We start from the raw sequence: 21,679 nt of genomic DNA on the forward strand, positions 1-21,679 counted from the left end.
TAAACCTGTGGCTCTGACCATCTAGTCTGACACTCTAACCACAACATCACACGTTAGCTAAGCAACATGATGGTCACCAGACTACAAAACTTATAGGGTAGCTGGCCAAGAGGCAGAGGTATGCAGGGAGCTTCACATTTTATAAATTTCAGGCAATTTGCTTTTCCATAAAGTAATGCTGGATGTTAGTGACTTTTCTAGAATTCCCTCAAACTATGAGTGTTTAAAGCTCCCTTTTGGAGCTAAAGCTAACTGTGAAAGTTTTGTCTACGGTAAATGAGGGAGAAGTTCTCACCATGCTAGAATGCTGAATGGAGCACACACAACTGCCCATAACAATCCTAGGCAGATCTATTCAACATCCTACTCAGGTCGTACAGGAAAGCATTCTTAGTGTACAACTGATATTCATTCACATTAGAAAAATATTGTTAATCGTCATTGTTGATCTATGAACTGTGCTTAAAATCAACCAATAATGGGCAATAATTAAGCTTCAAAGATCAGAAGTCATGTACACAAAGTCAAAAATCTTTCTTTTAAAAAAATCTCTTGACCTCATAGCATATTCTATGATGAATCAAATATGCTGAAGCTGGTCTCTGTTTCAACCTAGGAACCTACCTTGAAATCTTTAATTCCAAGCAAGAAAAGCCAGGATGTGTCGTAAGTAATTCCCCTGTATTCTGGGGATGAACAATGCCAGAATAAGACCATAACAGGGCCAAACCATCCCTTGGCTAGGTCTCAGCAACCACCAAGTTCACATGAATACTAAAGCAGTTATGCTAATGAAGTGAAACTAAAATATGCACATTTCCAGTTTTCCAGTGTTGTTCATTACTAAAAACAAGAAACATACCCCATGAAAATATACAAAGTGTTTTCTGCAGAACAACCCGCTCTGTGGTAGGGATAAGTGGAATCTGGGCAATTCACAGGCAATCTCTGTGTGATTTCAAGCCTTTGTTGAATGGTGACAATTAGTTCAGACTATACCTAAAGACTCATTTCCACCACAACAATTTATACCCTATCCCCTCATCTGAAGAAGTATGCAGGCACACGAATGCTTACATTCTGAATAAAACTTGGTTGATCTTAAAGGTGCCACTTGACTCCTACTTTGTTCTACTGCTTCAGAACAGCAGCACAGTGGTTCGTTCACTAAAGAACCCCGATCTTTTGAAGATGACAGCGTGTTTACAAAAGCATCAAGAAAGCCTGAATAACCCTACCGAAGAAGCAAAAAAAAAACTGCCATGTGAGATATTCTGTTCATTAACAAAGATACTTTTCTTCCTACTGCAAAAGCAGCTCTGTCATGGCAGTGATCCATTGTAGCACCATTTATGGCTGTATCACCATGCCAAAGAATGATCATTATCCCTCACATCATGCCAAAGAATGATCATTATTCCTTATTGTCTTCTTCTTTGTGTACTAATGGCAGGAGACAATATTTGCCAATTCCAAGAATTCATTGCATACCTCAATTTTTAAATGTTTCAAAAAGAGATTGATGACTCCTAGGCAACATCAGCATCCTATTGACTTTATATTTCATTTATTTATTATAATCCACTAAAACTGGAGTGGAGAATACTTATATATGACAGCCAGTCTGTTCTTCAGGCACTGGCTAAGCTAAGACCTGCTTAGCTTTAATAACGTAACAGCATTGTGTGCATTCAGACTATTCTCTCACATACAGTATCCTACTGACAGATGTAGTAAAATACACAATCTGCCAAATGATCAAAGAGCGCTTCTTCTTCCCGGCTCTCAAACAAGGCAAGGAAGCAGCAGCAGTATACAGATTAATAAAGAAAGGACTTTCTATGAAAGGGCTGTTTTATTACTCCATTCTACAAAGGCTGCTTGCATGTTTCCCATGCACAGGATAATTTTAGGATCTAGTAAATAATTTCTGAAATATAAGATTCAAGCCAGTAGCAAAGAGCATAATATAACACCCCCTTGGAACTTCAGAATTTAATCTTACAATTTCTAACATGGATATATAAAATCTGGAAAATACATAATAAAGAAGGAAAACATTCCTTCCTAATGAGGAAATATGTATTGCCACTTCCCAGAGAATCGGATACATGTTCTAAAAAATATTGCTCACAATTTTAACATAATGAAGCTGGGTCTGCTTTCCCTTGAAAATTCCTGTATTTTATGATAAGGAAATTAAAATGCTATATGGGGCAAGGGTAAGACATAAATCTAAGTAGCTTTCAGTTCACTTTCAATATACCATCAAATGGGATTTGCAGTGTTTATATCTACCAGAATAGCATAATTGTTACATGATACTTGATGACAGCAGCCACTGAATGAAGACTAAATTACTAACTGGTTCCTTCTGGCTGCTATTCCTTTGAGGGTAAAGGGCTACTTCTGTGTCTATCAAATTTCATCTCCTGAGAGTACAAAAACAATAAAATTAACTTGATCTGTCGTGCAACTGTGATAACAAAAAGAATTATTTGGAAGTTAGTTATTTCATTCTCATTTCCCCCCCTCAAATTCTCATGTTTTTTCTCAAATTTTCTGCATGGCCGCCATTTTGCAAACAATCAAAAGATGGATAAAATAATGCATTTCTACATTTTTTTCAGATGTTTCTTTTAAGTTAAATGTGCAGCGGCAGCACCATTTTATTGTCTTCCTGAAACTTCCAAACTGCAGAGAAATCTGAAAAATGTTTGTAAAACATTGCACATATATTTTTATGAAATCATGTATACAATTCATTAAGATTTCTCTTTTTTTGAATTGTTTTAGTAATGTTCACATTCACATTGGAAAAATGCAGGAGGTAAAAAGAGAGAAAAGAATGGATAGAATGAGAATCTGTGAAAATATAAAGCAAAAGGAATGGGAAATTCCTAATGCATCAGTTTTGCTTTGAAAACTGAATCATAGCATTGGTGTTGTTTTGATTACATGGATCATTTTCAACAGGGATCAGTCACTGATACCAAGGTTTTGGGTTTGCCTGAAAGTACAAGGGACTCCAACTGTAAGTGGAACTCGTTATCTAACCCTGTGTAGCAAGATCTATCCAAAAGCAAACTGCTGATGGAAGGGTTATCCACCTTTTAAGACAGTTTGGTGCAGAAATTAGGAGAGCAAACTGTAATCTGGGAGGACCAGGTTTGATCCTCCACTTCTCCACATGCACCTGCTGGGGTCACATGCTGGGTGACCCTGGGTCAGTTACAGTTCTCTCAGAGCTGTTCTCTCAAAGCTCTCTCAGCCCCACTTACCCCACAGGGTGTCTGTTGTGGGGAGAAGAAGGGAAAGGAGATTGTAAACCACCCTGAGACTCCAGGTGAAGGGTGGGGTATAAATCCAATGCCTCCTCCTCCTCACAAGTTTGGATTTAGCATTGAAGACTGCATTTGTAGCAAACCCAGAAGAGCTGTTCATGGATGCAAGTTTGATGCATTCAACTTGCTGACCTAGTTGGGTTAGGAGCTCTGTATGTATCACATTTTTACTTGATCACTACCCTCACGTTACAGAGATTCTAAACTTTCTGCCATTTTTACTACTGGTTTTTATACTTCAAGAAGAAGCAAGTAGGGGAAAGCAGTATTTTGCTGAGACTGGGGGTTATTGTGAATTGATTCGAAATATCCAATGCAAGTTACTTATATCTTGGCAAATGCATTTCGAAGACATCCCTCTTCCATCTCTGCATGGCAAACTGCAAAAAGAAGCTGAGAAATTCTAGGAGGCTGAATGATTCTAATGGGCATACGTTCCCAATTAGAAGAAAATGATGGAGTAGACCCAAATGGATTGGACACCATGTGTATTAAACAATTCTCATAATATGCATAAACGGTGACCCTTCTTAACTTTTAACCTAAGTGCCAAGCTTATTCGCTTCAGGCAATCTTTTAGTTAGTTATTTCTGCCACATGTTCTCTTTCTCTGTACTTGGATCCAAGCTAATGTCATTTGGTAGGATAAACTATCAAAACCAGCTGAGTCTCCAGTAGATTCAGTAAGGAAATAAATATGTAACAGCCCAATGCTTGAGATCCATATGTCTCTGCTTACAAAGCAGAAGTCAGGCAATGTAAAGTAAATGACACCTGATGCTTCCTGCCTTAGACTTGCTGTTTGAAAACACATTTCTCTGGCCCAAATATAAGTGGTCAGCAGGAAATGTAAACAACCAGACTACTGCATTAGTCATATGAAAGACCCCAGCTGTGAATTTTGATACCTGCTAGATCCAAAATGGTATTACATCTGGACTTTATTTTCAATAGTTCTTCTACAGAGACATTCTTATTTTTCATATAGAGAAAACAGAGATTTAGGTTCTCACATGATGGCTGCCAAGGTGAAGTTGGTGGAAATATTCCTGGGTGAGGACAACTCCATGCAGTCAATGTGAATTATCCACATTGCACATGGTGTTTTCAGGTCACTTCAGAAATCCATAGCATGATCATACCAAAGCATTTTTAGCAACTTCAATGAAGGAACCATGAGATGGTTTCCAGAGGTTAACATGCCTCCCCTCCACCCTGTTTGTAAAGAAGTAATTATACCAGCCAATCTTTCAGAATTGCAATACAGACATAGGGAAATGTTCTTTGACCACACTGCAAATAAATATTAAGAAGTGCCATTAAATATGAATGCTTAAAAATATGGCCTTGTATATATCGTGCAAATAATAATAATTGTGTGTCATCAAGTTGCAACCAACTCATGGGGACCCCATGATGACCATGGGGTTTTCAGGACAAGATATGAGTCTGCTATTGTCTTCCTCTTCTTCCAGTCTGCCCTGGTGGTGTCTCACTCATGTACTAACTGCAGCTGACCAGATACATAGATGAGATTAAAAAACCTAGAGGATTATTATTATTCATGAAGACTATCAAGAACTTGCACTCCACAAACAAAAGACAAAGGGAAAAAGGAATGAAAAAAATAAATAAAGGAATGTTTAAAAACAGAACAATCTTGAACATCATCCTTGACATAATGGACTTCTATGGCTCTGCACTGATAAGCCAAAAAGGCAAGCATCACTTCTGATAGCATTGCACTCTCCATACCAAGGAATGATTATCCTCTGTTAAAAAACAAAGAAGCAGAAATATTGTAACTCACCACCTCCACAAGACTCAGAGCATTCTGTAAAGCCTTCATACTCCCAATCATAGAGTTCGTCAAAATCTTGTGTGCCACCATACAAGAGATCGGTCTCTTCAGGACTGTATTCACCAGTGTCACCATTGCAAGGACCACCGTAACAAGCTCGTTCTGAAACTGGCTTGGACCCTTCACATTCATCAATGGGCAAATCAGCTACAGACTGAGAAAAGGAGAGTAGCACCTGGCACTTTACCAAACGCACTTGGATGCCTACCCCACAGGTCACACTGCAGGCAGACCAGGGCTCAGGAATGAACCTACAGCAAAGCCAAAAAACAGACAAAAAGCAAAAATAAGAACCATCTTCCTCTCTTTTGATCTCATTTTTGAGACCATCAGAATTGCTGTTGCTTCTGAAACAGACAGATAGCTTTAATGTTATTCTTACATCGGCCAAGATTCCTTGATTACAGACAAGTCTGAAAATCAATGTTTACCTCTCACCCTTACAATTTGGGACATGAAATCTGCCTGAAAAAAAAACTGTACATGTATGATTTGGAATCAGTTTTACAACAATGGATAACTTGCAGTTGATTGTATGAATTGCTTCTAATGGGAGGAAAAACCCTGCATTTGAATTAATACTGGGTATATGAAAGGTTCTTGATGTTCGATCAATAACTATTTCACCCATGCAATTCAGCATGGTTTTCAAGTCTTCAGCTAATGAACACACGTGTAAGAAACAGACTATGCGCAGTATGTGCATTTCCCATTTCTGCTATGCAACACCTCCAGCTAGTTATTGAACCATAGAATCACTTATACAGAAATTACATTTTAATACAGAAAATAAAAGCCTTGTTACTTACTTCAGGAAAAAGTCTATTATTTAATGCATTCTTCTGATATGTGTTACTCCCAGACATGATGCTTTGTGTCAATGGAAGTAAGATATATACACAGAAACATTACCTTTATACAAGTTAATTCTGAACAAAATGACATTATTGTTAATAAGCAGGAAATGATCATACAATACACCTTGTTAAACAAAATTATGGAAATGTTCAAAACCCCACATGCTCTCCAGGAGAGAAAAACAGGGTAATGTATAACTTGTAAGGAAACTCTTCCAGAATCTGCTTCTTAAACTATACTTTATTCATTACTAATCATTTCACCGTGCACAGCAATTCATAACCAAAATTCAGGAAACAACATCAGGAAGTTATATTTTTCTGCTTCCTAAACAATATTTTGCATGTAGAGTTATGAGCCTAGCAGGGTAGGTTTATGCTATGTAATAACATGCTTCAAAAGAATAAAGGGAGCTGGTTGGGGCTGAAAGCAATAAAACATACAAGGTTGCCATTAGAAAGTCAACATTTACTAATAGCAACCATATTTTCAAATTTGGCAATAGCGCTGCTCTGTACTGTTTAAGAAAGAACAGAAATGTACCAGTTATTTCACATACAATTCCAACTCAGCCATCAAGTAAGCATTACTCTTTCAAATCACTGTGCAATACTTTTATCCATAGCATCTAACGCAGAAGAACAATAAGCACAATGTGACCTTACTGATCCACAGGGAGTACAGTAAATTTGATAATTAGAGAAATGGATAAATGGGCAATGTCCATATCATTTGCATTTAGATAAAGCTGAAGATTTTTTATTATTGGACATAGAATCAGAATTGAAAGATACCCCCAGAGTCATCTAGTCCAACCCCCTGCACAGTGCAGGAACTTCACAAATACCTCCCCCCACCCACTCCCCGTGATCCTTGCTCCATGCCCAGAAGATGACAACCCCCCCCCCTCCAGAATCCCTGGACAAATTGGCCTGGGGAAAATCGCTGCCTGACCCCAAAATGGTTATCAGCATCCTGGGCATATAAGAAAGGGTCACAAGAACTAAGCACTGATGCGATCCTTCCTGATGTCCCTCTCATGATCTGCCAAAGTTCACAGAATCAGCATTGCTGTCTGATGGCAATCTAGACTCTGTTTAAAAACCTCCAAAGAAGGAGAGCCAACCACTTCCTGAGGAAGCCTGTTCCACTGAGGAACCACCCTGTCAGGAAGTTCTTTTTAATATTTAGCTGAAAACCCGTTGGTTCTGGTCCAATCTTCTGGGACAATAGAAAACAAGTCTGCATCATCTTCTATACAACAGCCCTTCAAATACTTGAAGATGGTGATCATATTAGCTCTCAGTTGTCTCCTCTCCAAGCTAAACATACCCAGCTCCTTCAACATTTCCTCATAGATATCCAGACCCCTCACCATCTTTGTTGCCGTCCTTCATGTTCCAGTTTGTCTATAATTTTCTTAAATTGTGGTGCCCAAAACTGAATGCAATACTCTAGGTGAGGTCTAACCAGAGCAGCGTAAAGCGATACCATCACTACATGAGATCTGAACACTATACTTCTGTTGATATAACTTTTCGATTACAGCATCACACTCATGTTCAGGGTATGATCCACTAAGACCCCTAGATCATTTTCCAACATACAAGTCTGCCCCATCCTATAATTATGTTCCAGAGGATTCCAGAGAAGATCCGGGAAATTACAGGTCAGTCAGTCTGACTTCAATACTGGGAAAGTTGGTAGAAACCATTATCAAGGACAGAATGAGTAGACACATTGCTGAGCACAAGTTATTGAGGAAGACTCAGCATGGGTTCTGTAAGGGAAGATCTTGCCTCACTAACCTGTTACAGTTCTTTGAGGGGGTGAACAAACATGTGGACAAAGGGGACCCAATAGATGTTGTTTACCTTGACTTCCAGAAAGCTTTTGCTAAAGTTCCTCATCAAAGGCTCCTTAGTAAGCTCAAGAGTCATGGAGTAAAAGGACAGGTGCTCTTGTGGATCAAAAACTGGCTAGTTAATAGGAAGCAGAGAGTAAGTATAAATGGGCAGTCTTCGCAGTGGAAGACGGTAAGCGGTGGGGTGCCGCAGGCTCAGTACTGGGTCCCATGCTCTTTAACTTGTTCATTAATGATCTGGAGTTGGGAGTAAGCAGTGAAGTGGCCAAGTTTGCAGATGACACTAAATTGTTCAGGGTGGTGAGAACCAGAGAGGCACTCCAAAGGGAGGCACTCCAAAGGGATCTGTTGAGGCTGGGTGAGTCGGCGTCAACGTGGCAGATGAAGTTCAATGTGGCCAAGTGCAAAGTAATGCACATTGGGGGCAAGAAACCAAGCTACAAATACAAGTTGATGGGGTGTGAACTGGCAGAGACTGACCAAGAGAAAGATCTTGGGGTCGTGGTAGATAACTCACTGAAAATGTCAAGACAGTGTGCGATTGCAATAAAAAAGGCCAACACCATGCTGGGAATTATTAGGAAGGGAATTGAAAATAAATCAGCCAGTATCATAATGCCCCTGTATAAATCGATGGTGCGGTCTCATTTGGAATTCTGTGTACAATTCTGGTCACCGCACCTCAAAAAGGATATTATAGCATTGGAAGAAGTCCACAAAAGGGCAATTAGAATGATTAAGGGTTTAGAACATTTTCCCTATAAAGAAAGGTCGAAACGCTTGGGGCTCTTTAGCTTGGACAAACGTTGACTGCGGGGTGACATGATAGAGGTTTACAAGATTATGCATGGGATGGAGAAAGTAGAGAAAGAAGTCCTTTTCTCCCTTTCTCACAATACAAGAACTCATGGGCATTCAATGAAATTGCTGAGCAGTCAGGTTAAAATGGATAAAAGGAAGTACTTCTTCACCCAAAGGGTGATTAACATGTGGAATTCACTGCCACAGGAGGTGGTGGCGGCTACAAGCATAGCCAGCTTCAAGAAGGGATAGGATAAAAATATGGAGCAGAGGTCCATCAGTTCAGTTCAGTTTGCTTTATTACGGTCCATGACCAAATACACAACACAATGTAGGCCAACAACAACCACAGAAAAATTGTAAAAATCAAGATGGACCTAAATAGGTAAAACATAAGATATTTAAAAAGTAAATGTAAAAATAAAGTATAGGACATTAGTATGAATAATGAGATATAACAAATAAAACAGTACTGGTCAAACATCTTCTAACTTAATAGATATAGTACATATGATAAAAAATTTAAAAAATATACAATTCCAGAAAAATATTAACTAGAATACACTGGTTAAAATTACAATCTGTTACCTCGGCATTGGCTTGTAAGAACCATAGAATGCAATTTGATTGCATGGGAACAAAATTTGGCAACTTTATGCATGGTCTCTGTATTTGTATCAGTTTCAATAGCATTTCTGGTGGTATGCAAAGTACTCAGGCATTCAAGATAAGGTAAAATACAACCTTGGAAATATTAAAAAAATAGTCAATTCAAGACCCCTTCTTTACATAATCCTCACAATTTTTCTTAGCTTCCGCCATAAATTTGGCACAATTAATTGTGAATTGGGGGTTAAAATCTGATAACAGCTTATTTCTGATTTTGAAATCAGAAAACCCGGGACATCCCTCCAACAAAGAATAAATGTACCTGGCACGTATGCCTAGGTATAAACCACACCCAAACAAAACGTGGTCAATCGTTTCCACTTTATCTGCACCACAATGACAAACCCGCTCAGCCATAGGCACCTTTTTGAAGTGGCCCTCAACGACTGCTGAAGGAAAGATATTGCAATGGGCCATAGAAAAGGCCCTTCTATTGGATGGTATTGTTAGTTTTGAGAGATAGGGGGCTGGAGCTAGCACATATCTCCTTTGAGGAGGAGCTAGATAATCTGGGACCTTGGCAATATCATTCTGTCTCTCAATGTCTTGTATTCTCTGTTTGACTATGGCCCTGGTTTGATCCAAGGCCATTATCTGGAGAGATTCTGGTGAAAAGCCAAGCATAGACAATTTCTGATGGATGGCTCTAACCCAAGAAGAACAATATCTATCCTTTAAAATCAACGATGGGATATTTGTGCAGCAATGGCTGAGGTTGAGCCAAGTGGTGATTGAATGTAGGCTCACCCTAGCCTCTATCCTTAGCAAGCCAGTTTCCAAGCGTAGTACTGCATTGGAAACGCAGGTTGGAAAGTGGAAAATGGCTCTCAAAAATTTGGACTGAATTTTCTCAAGGGGATCAAACCTGGATAAGGATGGACCCAACATAGTTGCATAAGTGAGTTGGGGTATTGTTTTGGCCAAGTAGAGTTTTAATGCAACTGGTATAAAATGCCCCCCTTTTGTGAGAAAAAACCTAATGGTGGCCTGGGTCGATTTACGACCAGAATTGGCAGCATATTCGTGGTGAGCCTTCTTTGACCCTGAGGACTGAATCATGACCCCCAAATATTTGTAAATTGTTACCTGTTGTAAACTATGGCCATTTATACTCCATCTCCTTAGCCTGGGTTTTGGGCTAAAAGCCATTACTTTTGTTTTCTGGTAATTAATCTGTAAGAGGTTATGATCACAATAAAGACCAAATTGAGCTAATGCCCTTCTAAGGCCTACTGGTGTTCTAGACAGCAATATTGTGTCATCTGCAAAGAGTAAGGTTACCAGTTGCCTATCTGCCAGGGAGGGGGGATGAGTATCTACTAGATGGAGGTTGCTGATCATATCATTAATAAAAAAAATGGCAAAAAGGGAAGGGGCCAGCATGCAGCCTTGCTTGACTCCTTTAAAGTTGGAATAGGGTCAGTAAGGAGATCTTGCTTATTGCACCTGACCCTAATACACGTGTTGGTATATAATGCCTGGATCAGGAATAAAAGTCTCCTGTCAATTGAGGTGGCACTTAACTTCTCCCATAATTTCCCTCTGGAAATGCAGTCAAAAGCAGATTTTAAGTCAATAAAGGCTGCATAAAGAGAAACCGTTCTGCTGGTTGCATATTTGTCTATCAAATGCAATAGAATCAAATTATGTCCCAACATGGATCGTCCTTCCCTAAACCCAGCCTGCTCATCTACCAAATACCTTTCTTGAATCAGTAAGCACTGCAATTTCTCTAGAAGATGGCTAGCGTATAGTTTGCCCAGAATACTCAAGAAGCTGATTGGCCTATAATTGGCTGGATCATCCTTCTGCCCGGACTTATAAAAAGGAATGATGATAGCCTCTCTCCAGACCTCAGGTAAATCCCCCTGTCGAATCTATATATGTAAACAATGGGGCCAAGAGAGAGGACCACCAGTCTATATTATCTTTCAATAGATCTGGGGGAATAAAATCCGGGCCTGGAACTTTGCCTCTCTTGAGTTTACTGATCAAAGGTCTAACTTCTCCAACCATCACCGGAGGCCAAGGTGGCAGGTCTGAAAGGTCCTCATGAATCAGGGAAACTTCAGAATGGTGGGGATCAGAATACAGCTCTTGAAAAAATGATTCCCAATTCTTGGGGGTGACAAATGAGTCAATGGGGGAGATGTCTCTGCAGGAGTGGCTCGAGATCAATTCCCAAAACCCTGTCAAGATCTTCTCCTTGGATGACTGTATAATGCTATTCCACAGCACTTTCATGGCCTCATGCTTTTTTGTGGCAATCAGTTGTTTATATAACTTCTTAGAGCATGAAAGATGGTATTGTGCACACAGAGAATCAAGGCCCTCAGAGTTCTTATATGCATGATAGATCTCTTCTTGCTTGCTTGCATTCTTTATCGAACCAGGGCTTGGAGACGTTTTTGAATCTACAATGTTGAACAGAAGCATCTTGGACCAGTAATGGTTTTATGAGTTGGAGGAGATGGTCGAAGGGGATCAGAGGGTTCAAGTCATGGGGAGTATCCATAATTAATTTTCTATTGGAGCAAGCATCCTCCTTCTCCAGGGCTCTCCTCACTGTTTGTGCCAACTGATCGGACCACTTGGTCTGGCATCTCATTTGTTGGACTGGAACCAAATGTGGGCCCATGGTGATACTGTGAAAAATCTCAGGAACTAAAGGAGCTAGGTTGAGTAATAGTGGGAGATGATCACTTTCTAGTTCGGGTAGAACTTGTAGGTGAAGAACCTTCGAAAGTAATCTTGGGCTGGCTAGGGAACAGTCGATAGTGCTGCATCTAGTGCCGGCTAGAAAGGTGATCTCCCCAGGATAATCATCTACTGTGGAGCCATTCAATATGAAGAGGTCAAACCTTCTAGCCATCCTTGCTAAACAAGCCCCTGCAAAATCTACCCTGGGGTCTTCTGAAAGGTGTCGAAGGAGAGTGGGATGGCGACTCACGTTATTGATGAAAGTAGGAAATCCAAGCTTTCCAATAAGGATCTCATCATGGGGGCCTAGTCGAGCGTTAAAGTCCCCTCCCATTAGGATCAAATCAGCTGGGGTATCATTTAGAACATCCTCTAAATGAGATTCGAAATCATTCCAGATTGCAAGAATGTCTGATTGTCTTTGATGGGGAGGTAAGGAGACATTGATTAGTAAAATAGTCTCTGTGTTAAAATGAAGGAGAACTGCCAATGTCCATGGGTTTGGATTATTTAAATGTACGCATTTACCTTTAATTATTGAGGAGATTAGAATTCCCAATCCCCCTTTGAGCCTTCCAGCACCTTCACCAGGGATAGCCTTGTTAGTAAAACCATAGTAGCCATCCAATAAAAGCTCCCCAGTTGTCCAGGTCTCTTGAAGAAATAAAATATCATATGTCTTATAAAGTGAGGAATGATCTAGGCTTCTCAGGCGGGCCCAGCCACCTATGATCCAGGAGATTATTTTAAGATGGTTTGGCTTCTCTATTTTACACTGAATTGGCCATCATACTTTTAAAGCTTCTACCTGGGAAACAGGGTCAGTGATTCCTTCAACTCCAGTAGGTTCATCTAAGATCGTATGCAAGATTGGATCGTCTGGAGGGATAATCAGATTGGTGTTGTTGCCCCTTTTCTTGATTGTTATGATTGGTTCCAGTGGAATACAACTCAATGGCACTGGCACTAGAGAACCATCTATGGCTGAGGGGGGGTCCATTAGGTTCATTTTTTCTGCCAGGGGCTGTCTTAAGCCCTTCAGGGTGGATACCAAGAGCTCCATACGACCAAGTATACAATCTTGTTCTTGAGTTGGTAATGTCATAAAGGAGGTGAGAAGCCTTGCCTCTATCACATCCTTTGCACCTGGGGAATACACACACACACACACACATACACATATATATATATGTATAGCCACAGCCACAGTATGTATATACACACATACATACATACATATATATATATATATATATATACACACACACACACACGCACACACACAGAGTATGTCACAGAAGTGAGTACACTCCCTCACATTTTGTAAATATTTAAGTATATCTTTTCATGTGACAACACTGAAGAAATGACACTTGGCTACAATATAAAGTAATGAGTCTACAGCTTGTATAACAGTGTAAATGTACTGTCCCCTCAAATTATGCAACACACAGCCATTAATGTCTAAACTGTTGGCAGCAAAAGTGAGTACACCCCTAAGTGATAACGTCCAAATGGGGCCCAAAGTGTCAATATTTTGTGTGGCCACCATTATTTTCCTGCACTGCCTTAACCCTCTTGGGCATAGAGTTCACCAGAGCTTCACAGGTTGCCACTGGAGTCCTCTTCCACTCCTCCATGACAATATCACGTAGCTGGTGGATGTTAGAGACCTTGCGCACCTCTACCTTCCATTTCAGGATGCCCCACAGATGCTCAATAGGGTTTAGGTCTGGAGACATGCTTGGCCAGTCCATCACCCTTACCCTCAGCTTCTTTAGCAAGGCAGTGGTCATTTTGGAGGTGTGTTTGGGGTCGTTATCATGTTGGAATACTGCCCTGCGGCCCAGTCTCCGAAGGGAGGGAATCATGCTCTGCTTCAGGATGTCACAGTACATGTTGGCATTCATGGTTCCCTTAATGAACTGTAGCTCCCCAGTGCCGGCAGCACTCATGCAGCCCCAGACCATGACATTCCCACCACCATGCAAGACACACTTGTCTTTGTACTTCTCACCTGGTTGCCGACACATTTGCTTGACACCATCTGAACCAAATAAGTTTATCTTGGTCTCATCAGACCACAGGACATGGTTCCAGAAATCCATGTCCTTAGTCTGCTTGCCTGCAGCAAACCATTTGCAGGCTTTCTTGTGCATCATCTTTAGAAGAGGCTTCCTTCTGGGACGACAGCCCTGCAGACCAATTTGATACAGTGTGCGGCGTATGGTCTGAGCACTGACAGGCTGACCCCCCCACTCCTTCAACCTCTGTAGCAATGCTGGCAGCACTCATATGTCTATTTCCCAAAGCCAACCTCTGGATATGACGCTTAGCATGGGCACTCAACTTCTTTGGTTGACCATGGTGAGGCCTGTTCTGAGTGGAACCTGTCCTGTTAAACTGCTGTATGGTCTTGGCCACCGTGTTGCAGCTCAGTTTCAGGATCTTGGCAATCTTCTTATAGCCTAGGCCATCTTTATGTAGAGCAACAATTTGTTTTTTCAGATCTTCAGAGAGTTCATTGCCATGAGGTGCCATGTAGAACTTCCAGTGAGCAGTATGAGAAAGTGAGAGCGATAATCTGCTCCCACCTCACACCTGATACCTTGTACCACTAAGGAGTCACATGACACCAGGGAGGGAAACTGGCTACTTGGGCCCCATTTGGACATTATCACTTAGGGGTGTACACACTTTTGTTGCCAACATTAATGGCTGTGTGTTGTGTAATTTTGAGAGGATAGCACATTTACACTGTTATACAAGCTGTAGACTCACTACTTTACATTGTAGCCAAGTGTCATTTCTTCAGTGCTGTCACATGAAAAGATATACTTAAATATTTACAAAATGTGAGGGGGTATACTCACTTCTGTGTCATACTGTATATATATAATGTATATATATGTACATATGTGTGTGTGTGTATATGTATATATAGATATATATACACACACACACATATATATATATATACACATATATATACACACACACACACACACACACACACACATATATATATATATATATATATATATATATATACACACACATATATATACACATATATATATATATACACCCATCCAGTCCAACATATGTATGTATGCGTGTATATACACACACATATATACGCATACATACATATATGTTGGACTCGATGGGTCATTGGCATGATCCAACATTGTTTCTGTTATGTTTAATGTTCTTATGTATTTGATTTTTCCTGGTTAAAGCAGAACTTTACCCATTAATTATTTCAGTTTTATTCCAGTGTTCACATCATTACAATCAAGACAGTAACACAAGGATGACCCAGATTCAGCACCTACAATTAGAACAATTATAGAAAGGGTTAGATTTCCAGATACCTCAATGACTGTGCCATGGGATGGATGGTCACAGAACCTGCCCGGGAGTGTGTGTGTGGGGGGGGGAAGCAATCCTGGACTTGGTTCTAAGTAATGCTCAAGACATTATATATGTCATTAAATGCCAACAATGCCCTTCAGTTCTCTACATAGGGCAAACAGGACAAGGAAAGGAAAGGAAAGGTCCCCTGTGCAAACACCAGTCATTTCTGACTCTGGGCTGATGTTGCTTTCACAACATTTTCACAGCAAACTTTTTACGGGGTGGTTTGCCACTGCCTTTCCCAGTTTTTTACACTTCTCTCCCAGCAAGCTGGATACTCATTTTACCGACCTCAGAAGGATGGAAGGCTGAGTCAACCTTGGGCTGGCTACCTGAATCCAGCTTCTGCCGGAATTGAACTCAGGTTGTGAGCAGAGAGTTCAGACCACAGTACTGCAGCTTTACCACTCTGTGCCACGGGGCCGCTGTAAGCAGGACAAAACCTCTGCCAAAGGATAAATGGACACAAATCTGACACCAGGAATTACAGAACTGAGAAACCTGTGGGGGAACACTTTAATCTTCCAAAGCATTCAATGAGTGACCTCAAAGTAGCTGTTTTACTGCAAAGGAACTTCAAGAACAGAATGGAGAGAGAAATTGCTGAATTACAAATGATTATGAAACTTGGAACAAACACCCAGGACTGAACAGAGATGTTTTTTTTTTTTTTTTAATCTCATTACATATGCTAAATCCACTTTCACCAAGTATGGCGATATATCCACAGTATCCCAGTGTTATTTCTCTTTTAGGATAGTTTTACAAGGGAGATATCATCGTCCCTTTAGGCGACAGTCTCTTTTCCTGTGGAGTGAATATTTCCGACTCAATTCAGCATATATTGCTTGATTGTTCCTTTTATCATAAACTCCGTTAAGATTTATTTTGCAAGCTTTCTTTCTCCCTAGATTTGTCTAGTGTGCCACCCTGTTATTATTTATTGAATTATACTGAGGGGAGAGGTTAGCGAGGCTGTGGCAAAATTTTTGGCTGACATCCTTAAAATTAAATCTGACCATGTATGAATGCATCTGTAAACTCGGTTTCATTTTGATTTTATCTCCAATGTTTAAATTTTTATATTCTGTGTATTTTTATTTGCAACTGTTATGCCATTAAAGGTTTGGTATGGTATGATGTATCAGAATAATGCTTTTGTATTGACATACTCAAACAAGGGATATTGGTTGTTTATCTTATTACATATACTAAACCCATCTTCCACTATATTTTAATGTATTTTTTCCTAATGGCAAACTAGAATGATGTATATATTTATGTTACATGTTAAAAGGTAAATTAGTTGGACAGGAAAAACTTCTGGGAAAGAAATGCCTTCTTTTTGACCCAGGTTTATTAGCAATAGAATAATTAACAAGCATTCTCACATTCTGACATGTTACTGTTTTATGGTTTCCCACGCTAATGCAACCCAGATCAAAGGTTTTCTGAATTTGTTAATTTTACTATTCTGCTATTGGATTTTAACTTTGTACCACTATTTCAAACTCCACCAACTATATGTGGCTCTGCTTACTGTACCTCATTCCTCATCTGAAGAAGTGTGCATGCACACGAAAGCTTATGTTCTGAATAAAACTGAGTTGGTCTTAAAGGTGCAATCGACTCCTATTTTGCTCAAGACCTGGTGAGAGATGAAAATGTGACAGCACCAGTTGGGAACAGTGAACATAATGCTGTTAAGTTCAGCATTTTGTAAATAGGAAGTTACTAACACAACCACAGTTAACTTTAGAAATGGTAATGTCTCTCAAACGATGGGGGTTGGTGAAGAAGAATCTGAAAAAGAAAAGTAAGGAGGGTCAAATCTCCTAAGGAAGTTTAGAGGCTATTTAAAATTACAATACTGGAAGCTCAGATTAGATGGATACCACAAGTTAGGAAAGATATGAATATGTATAAAAAAGGCCTGCATAGTTACCAAAGTAATGGAAGCAGTAAAAGGTAAGACAGTAGAAGTGTAGTTCGAGTGAAGTAAATAAAAAGGAGCACAGGGTTTGGAAAATAAAATGCAAGTTGGTGATCAGACAGGCAAAAAGAGACTATGAGAAACATATTGCAAAAAACATGAAGACTATAATAATTTTTTCTTCAAATATATTAGAAGTAGAAAACCAACCAGGGAGACTGTGGGTCCTTGGATGACCAAGGAGAGAAAGGATTACTAATGGATGATAGAGAAATGGCAGAGAAGCTGAATGCATTTTTTGCCTGTTTTCATTGTGGAAGATGGGAGGTGCTTACCTACTCCAGAATGGCTGATTTTAAGATGTCAAAAGACCTGGGTCGAATTGAGAAAATGAAAGAGAAGGTTCTATGACTGATGGACAAATTAAAAACTAATTAAAATCACCAGGCAGATCCAAGAATTCTGAAAGAACTCAAATGTGAACTTGTGGATGGATCACCTGACAGAAATATGAGAACTATTACTAAAATCTGCCTCCATTTCCAAGGCCTGGATGGTTGCTAATGTAAACTTCATCTTTTAAAAAGGTTTCAAAGGAGATCCAGGAAATTATAGGCTGGTGAGTCTAACATTAATACCGGGTAAGTTGGTGGAAGAATCCATTATCAAAGAGAATTAGTAGGCACACTAGGGTGGCCAGACCGTCCCGGTTGCCCGGGACTTTCCCGGATCTGGGCCCTGTTTCCCGCCTCCCGCCCTGGCTATACCGGGACCATTAAAACGTCCCGGTATAGCCAGCTGGCCGCGCGCGGGGGCGGGGAAGGCAGCGAGTGAGGGAGCCAGCGTCCCTGCGCGTGCGCACGGCGGGGTGGCGGGCTCTGCGCATGCGTAGGGCCCGCCACACCGTCGTGCGCACGCACAAGGCGCTGGCTCCCTCACTCGCCGCCAGCACCACTGCAGCAGTCTCCCGCCCGCCCGCCTGCCCGCCCGCCGGAAGGGAGGCCATCCACGCCCTGAAGAAGGTAAGCCTCCCTTCCCCCCTCGCGCAGCGACCCGATCCCCGCCCCGGCCTCGCCGGACGCTGCCCGCCCGCCGCCCGCGTCCGCTTCCCTCCTCCCCCGTAGGCCTCGGCTGGCCAGCCGAGGCCTACGGAGCTCGCCCCACCCCACCCCCGCCCTCTCCTGCCGCCCGCCCGCCACCGCGTCCCGCTTCCCTCCTCCCCCGTAGGCCTCGGCTGGCCAGCCGAGGCCTACGGAGCTCGCCCCACCCCACCCCCGCCCTCTCCTGCCGCCCGCCCGCCGCCGCGTCCCGCTTACCTCCTCCCCCGTAGGCCTCGGCTGGCCAGCCGAGGCCTACGGAGCTCGCCCCACCCCATCCCCGCCCTTTCCTGCCGCCCGCGTCCGCTTACCTCCTCCCCCGTAGGCCTCGGCTGGCCAGCCGAGGCCTACGGAGCTCGCCCCCCCCACCCCCGCCCTCTCCTGCCGCCCGCGTCCGCTTCCCTCCTCCTCCGTAGGCCTCGGCTGGCCAGCCGAGGCCTACGGAGCTCGCCCCCCCACCCCCGCCCTCTCCTGCCGCCCGCCGGCCGCTTCCCTACTCCCCCGTAGACCTCGGCTGGCCAGCCGAGGCCTACGGAGCTCGCCCCCCCCACCCCCGCCCTCTCCTGCCGCCCGCGTCCGCTTCCCTACTCCCCCGTAGGCCTCGGCTGGCCAGCCGAGGCCTACGGAGCTCGCCCCCCCCACCCCCGCCCTCTCCTGCCGCCCGCCGGCCGCTTCCCTACTCCCCCGTAGGCCTCGGCTGGCCAGCCGAGGCCTACGGAGCTCGCCCCCCCACCCCCGCCCTCTCCTGCCGCCCGCGTCCGCTTCCCTACTCCCCCGTAGGCCTCGGCTGGCCAGCCGAGGCCTACGGAGCTCGCCCCCCCCACCCCCGCCCTCTCCTGCCGCCCGCTGGCCGCTTCCCTACTCCCCCGTAGACCTCGGCTGGCCAGCCGAGGCTTACGGAGCTCGCCCCCCCCACCCCCGCCCTCTCCTGCCGCCCGCGTCCGCTTCCCTACTCCCCCGTAGACCTCGGCTGGCCAGCCGAGGCCTACGGAGCTCGCCCCCCCCACCCCCGCCCTCTCCTGCCGCCCGCCGGCCGCTTCCCTACTCCCCCGTAGACCTCGGCTGGCCAGCCGAGGCCTACGGAGCTCGCCCCCCCCACCCCCGCCCTCTCCTGCCGCCCGCGTCCGCTTCCCTACTCCCCCGTAGGCCTCGGCTGGCCAGCCGAGGCCTACGGAGCTCGCCCCCCCACCCCCGCCCTCTCCTGCCGCCCGCCGGCCGCTTCCCTACTCCCCCGTAGACCTCGGCTGGCCAGCCGAGGCCTACGGAGCTCGCCCCCCCCACCCCCGCCCTCTCCTGCCGCCCGCGTCCGCTTCCCTACTCCCCCGTAGGCCTCGGCTGGCCAGCCGAGGCCTACGGAGCTCGCCCCCCCACCCCCGCCCTCTCCTGCCGCCCGCCGGCCGCTTCCCTACTCCCCCGTAGACCTCGGCTGGCCAGCCGAGGCCTACGGAGCTCGCCCCCCCCACCCCCGCCCTCTCCTGCCGCCCGCGTCCGCTTCCCTACTCCCCCGTAGACCTCGGCTGGCCAGCCGAGGCCTACGGAGCTCGCCCCCCCACCCCCGCCCTCTCCTGCCGCCCGCCGGCCGCTTCCCTACTCCCCCGTAGGCCTCGGCTGGCCAGCCGAGGCCTACGGAGCTCGCCCCCCCCACCCCCGCCCTCTCCTGCTGCCCGCGTCCGCTTCCCTACTCCCCCGTAGGCCTCGGCTGGCCAGCCGAGGCCTACGGAGCTCGCCCCCCCACCCCCGCCCTCTCCTGCCGCCCGCTGGCCGCTTCCCTACTCCCCCGTAGACCTCGGCTGGCCAGCCGAGGCCTACGGAGCTCGCCCCCCCCACCCCCGCCCTTTCCTGCCGCCCGCGTCCGCTTCCCTACTCCCCCGTAGACCTCGGCTGGCCAGCCGAGGCCTACGGAGCTCGCCCCCCCCACCCCCGCCCTCTCCTGCCGCCCGCCGGCCGCTTCCCTACTCCCCCGTAGACCTCGGCTGGCCAGCCGAGGCCTACGGAGCTCGCCCCCCCACCCCCGCCCTCTCCTGCCGCCCGCGTCCGCTTCCCTACTCCCCCGTAGGCCTCGGCTGGCCAGCCGAGGCCTACGGAGCTCGCCCCCCCACCCCCGCCCTCTCCTGCCGCCCGCCGGCCGCTTCCCTACTCCCCCGTAGACCTCGGCTGGCCAGCCGAGGCCTACGGAGCTCGCCCCCCCACCCCCGCCCTCTCCTGCCGCCCGCGTCCGCTTCCCTACTCCCCCGTAGACCTCGGCTGGCCAGCCGAGGCCTACGGAGCTCGCCCCCCCCCACCCCCGCCCTCTCCTGCCGCCCGCGTCCGCTTCCCTACTCCCCCGTAGGCCTCGGCTGGCCAGCCGAGGCCTACGGAGCTCGCCCCCCCCACCCCCGCCCTCTCCTGCCGCCCGCCGGCCGCTTCCCTACTCCCCCGTAGACCTCGGCTGGCCAGCCGAGGCCTACGGGGCTCGCCACCCCAAATCACCGCCCTCTCCTGCTCCCCGCCCGCCCCCCGTCACCTGCTCGGCGGCTGGGCCCTCCGGCCCAGGCGCCGAGCAATCCCCGGGCTTGCCTGGCTGCGCCGCTGCCCTCCAGCAGCCAGCGCCGGCCTCGCCGCCGCCGCCGCCGGACTCGTCGCCGCTGAAAGAAGGTAAGGGGGCTGAAAGCGGGGGGGGGGCGCCTTCCTTTTTTCCCTCCCTCCCTCCTTCCTTCCTTCCCTTCCTTCCTTCCTTCCTTCCCTTCCTTCCTTCCTTCCTTCCTTACCTCCCCCTTCCTTCCTTCCTTCCTTCCTTCCTTCCTTCCTTCCTTCCTTCCTTCCTTCCTTCCTTCCTTCCTTCCTTCCTTCCTTCCTTCCTTCCTTCCTTCCTTCCTTCCTTCCTTCCTTCCTCCCTTCCTCCCTTCCTCCCTTCTTCCCTTCCCTTCCCTTCCTTATCTTCTTATGTGGCACAGGGCTTCTCTTATGTTCTTATGTTGCACAGAGTGTTGCACTGGATGGGCCACTGGCCTGATCCAGCAGGGCTTCTGTTATGTTCTTATGTGACGCAGAGTGTTGGACTGGATGGGCCACTGGCCTGATCCAACAGGGCTTCTCTTATGTTCTTATGTGATGCAGAGTGTTGGACTGGATGGGCCACTGGCCTGATCCAGC

The 21,679-nt window shown here is 45.4% G+C and overlaps 1 protein-coding gene across 2 annotated transcripts in view; it reads right to left on the reverse strand.

The window, feature by feature from the left end:
• The window catches only part of ADAMTSL1 (ADAMTS like 1), a 703,777-nt gene that overhangs the window by 104,599 nt on the left and 577,499 nt on the right, over positions 1-21,679 (reverse strand). For both annotated transcript variants that reach the window (XM_060237245.1, XM_060237246.1), the window contains one exon: positions 5,155-5,456. In XM_060237245.1, coding sequence (XP_060093228.1) covers positions 5,155-5,456 — 302 coding nt within the window. The remainder of the gene's footprint in view (positions 1-5,154; positions 5,457-21,679) is intronic.

Source organism: Heteronotia binoei, chromosome 4 (genome assembly GCF_032191835.1).
Source record: "Heteronotia binoei isolate CCM8104 ecotype False Entrance Well chromosome 4, APGP_CSIRO_Hbin_v1, whole genome shotgun sequence".
Classification (NCBI taxonomy): Eukaryota; Metazoa; Chordata; class Lepidosauria; order Squamata; family Gekkonidae; genus Heteronotia; species Heteronotia binoei.